Raw genomic sequence first — 9,406 nt, 5'->3', positions numbered from 1 at the left:
AAGAATGATTATACAGCGAATCGTTTCTTATGTTACAACGTAATAAAAGCTGCTTTATATTTAAATTCAAACAATATAACCTTGCGCCGTGAAATGCTGTAATTTCTACCAAAAGAGAAAAGCAAGAGAATTTTTATCGTTTTATTGATCGGTGTCAAGATCCGCTTCTTCAATTTGATTATCCACTTTACGCTTAAGGGTCGATAAACTGAGGGGAGCTTCCATGTTTAAAACCTCCTCATCCTCCTTGCGCCCTTTTCTTCTCGATCTGTACAGAGGATTTTCGAATCTTCCACCGGAAGAAGGATCGTTTCCCTCCTCTTCGTTTTCTTCAAGATTTGGTTCGTTGGCGACGTTGGCGATTCGAACGTTACTCTCCGCGCTATTTTCAAATCGAGCGAAACCGAATGGTTTGCTACCCTGCGTTTTGTCCACTCGAATTCCATCCCTTATCGAAGAAAAGATCTCCGAGAAGCCTAGCAGGAAACTGCAAATAATAACGAGACATCCGATTAAAATTCTGGATACTTAAATACGCGTCGTGCTTACATCGCAAACCTAAATGTAGGATTTTACATTGGTCAGATGCATCATAAAGTACAATTTAAAACTACTTTCATTAATTTACTTGCATTTAGAACAGACAGTTTGAAGTTTCAAACATGTACCTTAGATAACTGAATTTGGAAATATTTCCTGTTAATCTCAAAGAATAGTGAAAACTACTTTTGTCGGAAGAACATGTTACGCCTTAGAATATTTTGAAATCTATTTAGAGAACATAGAATTCTCCATTACGAACGAGAGAAAAGGTATCGGTAATATAAAACATTATTATAACATTTTCGGTACTTCGGGTTGTTAAATTCTCTTTAAACATTCGTTTTTAAAACTACAAATTTACGATGTTTTTACTTATAAACAGCATTACTCTTTGACGAAACAGAGTTTATTAAATTGCAGAAGTTTCTAGTTCCTATTTTCTAGTTTCTAAGCATATAGGGAAAGAATATCCCACTTTTATTCTTCCTTTCCTCCTTTCGTTCGTTACTTTACGAATTTATGTTTTCTTTTTATTTCCCCGTCTCTTCTGACAATTTCAAATTTCATTTTATAAATTGCCTGATTAAATGGACAAATATTTAACAGCAGTAGCGTTCCTGTAGTCGTGTAATACGAGTTTGCGTTCGTAGTTGGAGAAATTAATAACACGGTAAAGCCTAGACTTCTGCGTTTCTTCCTTTTTCTCGATCTTTCGCTCTCCTCGTCTTTCTTCTGCTTCTTCTTTTTCTTCGATCGCTTTATGAATCTGCATCTTATTACTCGTTATATTCTCTCTTTCTTATAATTATATTTACGCAAGTCATAGTTCACGCTCTATCAACTTATTTTCTTTAACCTTTGCATCTCCTAAAGATATCCTTCCTTTTTTTCCTTATTAATTTTCTCTTGAAGATATTATTCTCTGCTGCTCTTCTACGATTCGTTTTTCCTTCGGCGAGTGAAAATGTTATTTCACAAACTGTTTGATTAGGTGTCTACATTCGCTTTGTACATGTGTATTACCACCGTATTGCTTTCCAATGATTCGTTCGACAGCAAAGAGAACTTTCGAAGTTACACACGTTCCAATATGCAGTTCGGTTTACCGTACGTAAACACTGATACCATTGCTGCAATTCGAAGCAACCGGTGCTGTTTCTCTGCTTTCGTTATTCAAAATCACCGAGACTGGCACTCGAATTTCTGCTAGTCGAACGGAATTCATAACATATTTGTAATCAAATGAATTTCTGTTTACGATGGGTAAACCAATCGTTGTTTGTAACAACTTTGTAGGCGGGCCTTTCGCATCCATACACCGCAAAATGAAAATATCAGAATCGGTAGAAATTATTCGTGCGAATTAACGCAACTCTGTACGAGCTACGTTGCAAGTAAATATAATTCAAAATTTTTAATTTGTGATCATCAATTTTTCTAAATTACTCTTCTAACGAGAATTTGTTCTTAAAACACGGATAAATGTGGGGATGTTAATTCGAATATTAACTAAGCAGAACGTTATTTAAATTAACGAAGGTTTTCCAGATTAGTTTCAGGATAAAATAAAACTTGGATGAAAATTGCATAAAATGTAAATGAAAATGCTACCATTAATTCGAACGTTGTACGACTCTGTGAAGATTTCTACAATTAGTTGTAGAACGTATAAAAATTTTAATCTGGAATTCGTTAAAAGATTCAATTATCTACCCTCTTTAGTTTATTCAAAATAACATCAACAGAGCAATTTTTTAAAGATAGAAATTAAACGTTTTAAATCGCTTAGTTAGTTAACACAGCGGCCATAAATTTCCAAGAACGCTTATTCTAGACAACCATAAAATTCCTCAAATTCCCAAATACCACCTCAAATTTTTCCCTTTCATTTGCGATTTTTCCATAGCCGAATATAAATGCAAAGATCAAATTGATTCCCAACTAAATTCCAAACGATCAAACTCAGAAACACTCGCAACCACACGATGGACGATATCTTTCACTGAATTTTATCGATACTTGCAAATTCTTTAATCTTCGAACTTCCAAATTTGCAAATTTCCAAACCTCTCGACTTTCAAATTTATTCGATTCGCATTTGATTTGTCAAACTTATTTCGATCGCTAAAACGTTCTCACGATTAAACGTTTCAAGAGACATATAAATGTTTCAAAAACATTTGGTTCAGTCTCGTTTAAAAGTATGCCGAAGGGAGGTTAATTTCGGAAACATCCGGTTTAACGGGGCTGCAAGCGAAGAAGAAACGCAGTCAGTTGCAAACTGCGCCTCGTGTTTCATATTCCGTGTAATTACTTTTTCCATCGCGTTTCTCTTCTTTTTCTCCCTTTGCTCCTCTCTTTTCCCGTGTTGTCTCTGCCTCTCAACGATCCTCGTCATCGACACCCACGTGTCGCTGGAACATAAGGGTCAAACGGGACGAGCTTATAGAAAGCTTCATCGCCGTTTTCCCAACGAGTCGCACGTAATCGTTGAGCTGCTCGCTACCGTTTGTCGTTCGCGAAAACATGCATCGCCCAGCTATTTTCGACGATTTATTAATTCCGCCTTCTCCTTTCTTTTTCCCCTTTTCCTTCGACCGTCTCTCTTTCATTCATTTGCTTGCTTAATTGGCAGCGTAGAACGCGAAGAGATTTTTAGTTTACTCGAAGTTAGCTTTGCACGTGGAATCTTTTGAAAATGCGAAAATATGAAAATTCAAAGGATCGTGTTTTCGTAGTTCGAGCAGCTATTTCACAATTTGCGGGGACATTAACAGGTCTACGAAAGCAGAGGTCCGAAGGTTCGACGATCGGTGAATCCACAGATTCGAAAATTTACAGTTTGAAAATTTGGGAATCTGAAGGTTTACAGGTTCGGATCGTGGGAACTTTAAAGGCGAAAATTGGTAAATTTGCAAATTTCAACGTTAACGCGTATTCGCAAACCCGTGAATCCCAAAGTTGTAATATTTACAAATTGGAACGTGGCAAATTTGGAAGTGTCGAAACTTTGTAACTTTGAAGTTTTGAAACTGACAATTTAGAAATTCGACTAATAAATTCGAAAGTACTAATAACGTTTCGTCTAATAACGGAGAATTCTGACGCGTTCTCCACTGTTCGTTAATCCATCTGCGAATGATTAATAAATGATTCGTTTTTATGGTAAAATATGTAAAGCGCTTTTATGGTAAATTTAGAAGCAGCAGGGATTATCATATTTCTGTTGCTATCTGTATCGTCTCGCTGTAGCTTATAAATTTCTTAAACCATTTTTATCCGAAGTTAATCCTGCAGGAGGCTTTAGAATTCTCAGAAGGTACAAAAAGGATAAAAAACTGTATATCGTGACGTTATAGTGGCTCGTAATGAGAAAAAGAGCTAGAAGAAAGGATATTATCTCTTTAGGTTGATCATTAATTAATTATACTAAGTACTTACTGCCTGTAAGAGTAGCCAAAGTATAGAAAGACGAGGAACAGGAGAAGAAGGACGATCGTCGGCATTCCCAAAAAGGGAACCAATGTAATGGCCAAACGACTATCTTGCACGGCAGCGCCAGTTACTTCTGTGGAGAGAACTTCGATTTTCATGCCTATTAAAAAGAGAAAAACACGATAAAACAAGGAAGATTTAAATCCGTTGTGGTTCTCCATTTTTATGTTTCAATCTTGTAACGGAAGCAACAAATTCTTGTTGTAAGAAGCAAACAAATTTTTCATGTTTTGAAAAATACTCTGACATATAAACAGGTGTTGTTCCATACTTTTCTCAAATTTAAAAAAATCCACGAGAAAAGAAAAATACGATCGAGTCGAAGACGATGCAAAGATCAGAAAGTAGAGTTGATAACATTTTTTGCAATTAGAGTACCCCATTTTTAAGATAATTCGTAATCAATTTCAGGACTTTTAGGTCATTGGGAAATATTATTCTTTCGATTAATTTCGAAGACTTAACGATCGCTATTTTGTAAGAAAAAGATGATTTAATATTAATATTTGTCATTTAATATATATATAATCATATAATAATTTATCATTTCATAGTAGACTCCATTTATATAAAAATCGAGCAATAAGTTAATTCGTTTTATTTATTGTAAATCGAATTCTTTGATATAAAGATGATAGACATTGAAACTAAAGAAGCTTTGAAAGTTAATTTTTAATCACTTGTTGATCGAGGAAATATTCTGTTAAAAAAGTTTCAGGGAATTTTCCCACTTTCATTGATAAAATATAAAGTTTACCTTGTCTAGAGGAAGAATAACTTCCATTAATCTAGAACGAATGAACACTGAAATTAATGCTGTTAGAAAGTTTCTTTTTAACGACTCGCTAATTAAAGAATATTTTATACTGTTATAACTTTCTCGCGACAGTCGTCAATTTAAGTTAGTAGTTTTACTTAATTTCAAGTAGATGAAACTTAAAGTATTTAAACGTATTAAAAGTAATAAGTAAAATAATATTTTCTTCTGAAAAGAACATAAGAAATAATGGGAATGTTAAACATAGAAAGTGTTTCGAGGGGAAATGTCTTGAAAGAGCGATTGTTGCATCGTCGATGAAGCCAGAGTAGTCGGCCAGGTTAATTGTTTTCTATGTAGTGGAAAATACAGTAACCGATATTATCAGGCCGTGTCTCGTTGAAGAATCGTATGATTATTCATGGAATCCATGAAAACCATTTTGAAATTTTTCGCTCTTCCTCACGAGAAATAAATAATTTATTTCCTGCATCGCGTCTAGCTATTCCTCTGCATATTTTTTACACAAATAGAGAACATCCGATGTCAATTTTTAATATGGCGAAACGTTTAAAAAGGGACTCGTTTCGACGACGATTAAAACGAGAGAAAATAATCGAAAAAATTGGCCACAGCTACACAAATTTATGTTGAGATGATACTTTTAATTCCAATATTCTTCGATGTTCGACAACAAATTAATTTTTATATTTTTAATTCTGCTTCTGATGTACGTGGGTATGTACAGGGTGTCCCAGAAAATTAAAATTCAATACGGGATAAAGGAAAGTGATAATCGATAAGCGATAAGATAACAATTACGACAGAAAGCAAATCGTGACATTGTCCATGTTTGATAATACAAAAACGAGCAGGAAGAAAAGTTTCATAATTCGAAACTTCCACTTAACACACGGCTATTTGCACGCGAGTGTTTAATTAAACTCGTTCGTTCCTTTCGAAAACGTGGCCTTAAATAAAAAAACCTTATTCTTCTTTTTCCACTTATTTCTCCACGTAGAATCGCTAGCCAACCGATCGTACGACTATTTTTTAGGACGGTCCGTATATTTTTAATTCTCATTTCTACGGAATTAAATTAAACGATAAAAAGAATTAACGCTATATTCGAAGTACCGCGTTTTCAAGTTCAACTTGCGAATACTCCTGCGAGAATAGATATCGGTGACACGTTAAATTAAAGAAAAATCATTAGTTACGTACGTATTTAGAGATAACGAAGTAACGAGAAGAATAGAAAACGAAGAGATTAAATTAGAGAGACGTAACGTATGAAATTTACTTTGCAAAATTCTCTTTACGTCTTCCGTAGCTTCCAGGATATCGATTTCCGAATAGTCGAGCTTCCTCTTTATCAAAATCTCCATAGCTCCGTTCCAGGTAGGTCTTACGTGCCAAGCGAGCCTTTCAGCGTATCTTTCTAAAGCCTCGTTTGTTAATACTTGGATCATTGTTAGAGGTACCTTGTTTGTTAAAGACAGTCGACCGCCACAGTATCGACAGCAGTGACCTTCCACCTACGCTCGAATATTATTTCAAAAATGAATTTCAAGAATTTATTACATCTATGGGAATTCGTGTAAATGATAATAATCGTTGGTTGAATTTACCCATATGGGATATTCACAAGGCGTGAATCCACACTTTGGTCTTTCAATAGCACAAATTTCTTCGAGATAGTAACCGTTTGGATCGTCTTGGCAGGGACACTCCTTGCAAATATAGCCCACGTATCTGTAGAATTTTATTTTCTTGTATCATCTTCGAATATCGTAGGTTTGTTTAATTCAACGCGGCGTTTCGAAAGTTAAATAAAAAATTGCACGAGGACACGACGACTCTGAAGTTTCGACGCTTCAAAATCTGGTAGTCCGAATGTATCGAAGGTTTGAGAATTGCAAAATTTCAAGATTCGAAAACTTGCTAGGTTTATGAATTTAAAAGTTCAAAGATTTCAAAGTCTGGAAGCTCGAACATTTAGACGCTCGGGTTATTTGAAAATTCCAAGATTCGCAGATTCGAAAGCTGAAAGACTGGAAAATTAAAAAATTGGTAGACTCCGAGGTTGGAAGGTTTCGCGATTTAACAACGTCGAAATTCGGAAGCTTGAAAATTGGAAAGTTTGGAAATTCGAACATTCGAAAAACTGTAAATCCTGTAATTTGCAAATTTTTTACTCCGAAACATGGTAAATTTTCCATCACAAACTCGTTCAGCGAGACGCACTTTACTGTGAATATTCCTTTCTCGAACTCTCTACTGCGAGCCAGGTCTGCCCATTGCCACGCTCTATAGGGTTGCTTTTCGCCCATCATTCTCACCGATTTCACTTCGATATTCTTCATTGGCAAAAGTACGCTGAAGGTTTGATTCTTTCTGGGAAGTACGATATTATCTTGGCGACATGGTACTTGCTCGAGATGCGGCGCTGCTATTGAACTTCCGCCCCAATTTTGAGGGTCAGCCCAGAATAGGTGACCCGACCTCGACCACTGGCTGATTTTCTTTGGTGATTTTCCTGCTTCGCTCAACTATTATAATTGATCGATTAATTGGCTAATAAACTGATTAAGCATAATAATTGTTACCTAGAGAGAAATTTTCTAACGAAAATAAAAGGACGATGTTAAAGAGTGGCAGTTTGCCGACCTGATCGCGAACGAAAAATTTGTCAAGAATATTAAGAGCATCTGTCGAGCAACAAGAAACGTTATTTTATCCGAGATGCGATAGGAAATTTAAGATAAACGAGCGTAAAGACGAAGAAGCGGCAGCCAAACCTACCCCTGTGTTGCGCTTAATCTTCATTTTCTTCAAATTCTGATCCAGCTACGGAATAATTACTCATCCATGTCGACGTAATAATTCTTCAGAAATTCTGCCGATGAATCAATCGAAGTTTGAAATCGGGAAAATCTGAATTACCGTCGGATTGTTGCTACGATAATTGCTACGTGAAAGCAATAGCCAACAGCGATCTTGTAGTACTTTGGATTTGCTAGATTTCAAACTTTAATTGATTCACCGACAGGATTTCCGAGGAATTATTTCGTAGACGGGTCGGTATCCGAAGAAGATGAAGATTAAGCCAAGGCATGAGTAAGTTTGATCGCTGCTACTTTTTCATCGCCGGTTTTCTTCGTCGTTCTTTTTTAATTTTCCTCGAGAGATGCGCTTAGATGCCTTGCGAGACTTTCTCGTTCGCAACGAGGTTCAAAAATGGCTATCTTTGACATCCTCCTTCGTGGTTAATAATTTTATAATTAAAATTTTCAAAAGAAAAGTTAACAATTTCGTAAACTTGGTAATTTAAATGTACATCTTTACTTTCTTCCGCACTCGCAGTTTCCATTTCATTTTTACCGATTGTGAGTTTACCGAAGCGACTGCCGAAGCATCGTATTCATTTTATTTCCACCATTCTGCGATATTGCTCGTTAAATCTTGCTTTCAAAAGCAGAAGAATTAGATTTACGTCTTGTTCGCCGATTCTGTTTCGCAGGCTATTAAACAACGAACGAGAAGAATACGACGCAATGTCGATACAATCTTCGGGTTAATCGTGTATCGTGTATACCGAAATATATGTATCTTATTACGAGTTCTTTTATCAGCATGTTAATAATTTCGATCGTGGAGGAATTAACGAGGAATCGAAAAATTCTACGTACAATTAGTAAGATCAATTTCATTTTAAATTTACCATTATTATAAATCTACCATCTGTCAAATATAAAAACAATTATCTATAATCACATCTAGAATAATATTATATCGTCAAAATATCCATTACTAAAATAGTATTTGTTAATTATTATCAAAATAATAATTTCATCTAAAGATTGCAAAATGAAGCTCAACAAATGTCAATTTCACCTGTGAATATACTGTCACCTTAATTTGTTACTATTTATAAAACATAATCCAGTGACCTATGAACGAAATTTATATTCATATCACGCAGTCAGTCGTCGATTAATTGAAATATCATACGTCTTTATTACGTAATTATTCGTTCACACGCGTTTTTTAATTCCTACCTGTAATTTTCCATTCCTGGGCAAGACCAAAGATCCAGATCTAGCTAAATCGATTCCAGACAGCCTTAAATCGATCGATTTTCCAATTCCCACAGCGTGTCTCATATCCAAAGGGAATGTCACGTAACTGTCTAATTCCGGTATCCGTTTCCCGATCCAATTTTCAGCCGTTTCCCATTCTAAATTTGGAAGCCAATGTTTCTCGACGCCGAGAACTACTTTTATAATTAACAACGATTGGAAAAATGTCCAAGCTTCGTAAGAAACTCCACATTTCATGATATCGAGCAACGGTTTCCTATAAATTAAAATCTTATAGATTGTTTTAATTTGTTACTCCTTTGACAACACTGATTTATCACGAGTAGCGGTTAAAAGTTCTTTTAATTAATCGAAGAGTTTACTTTTCAATTTCAGGATTTGAAGCTTCGTGCGAGTCGAGAGAGAAATGATTTTTATTACAAAGATTCGGTCACGGTTTAGGCGAATAGGGACGAACGATTGTCGAGTTAAACTGAAGCGAATAATCGGAGTTGAAAGGGGGCGTGCG

The 9,406-nt window shown here is 35.5% G+C and overlaps 1 protein-coding gene across 1 annotated transcript; it reads right to left on the bottom strand.

Annotated features, from left to right (window-relative positions):
• On the bottom strand, positions 1-9,368 carry LOC139993648 (protein amnionless). Its single transcript, XM_072015567.1, has 7 exons — positions 9,261-9,368; positions 8,857-9,154; positions 7,043-7,347; positions 6,427-6,550; positions 6,099-6,333; positions 3,985-4,138; positions 1-487 (listed from the first exon to the last, which is right to left on the bottom strand). The coding sequence occupies exons 2-7, from the start codon at positions 9,133-9,135 to the stop codon at positions 142-144; spliced, it is 1,443 nt and encodes a 480-aa protein (XP_071871668.1). The 5' UTR covers positions 9,136-9,154; positions 9,261-9,368; the 3' UTR covers positions 1-141.
• Positions 9,369-9,406: the final 38 nt, after the last annotated feature.

The sequence above is a fragment of the Bombus fervidus genome, chromosome 13, assembly GCF_041682495.2.
Source record: "Bombus fervidus isolate BK054 chromosome 13, iyBomFerv1, whole genome shotgun sequence".
Taxonomy (NCBI): Eukaryota; Metazoa; Arthropoda; class Insecta; order Hymenoptera; family Apidae; genus Bombus; species Bombus fervidus.
The sequence above is the reverse complement of the archived record's forward strand: the minus strand, read 5'-3'. Positions and strand labels throughout refer to the sequence as shown.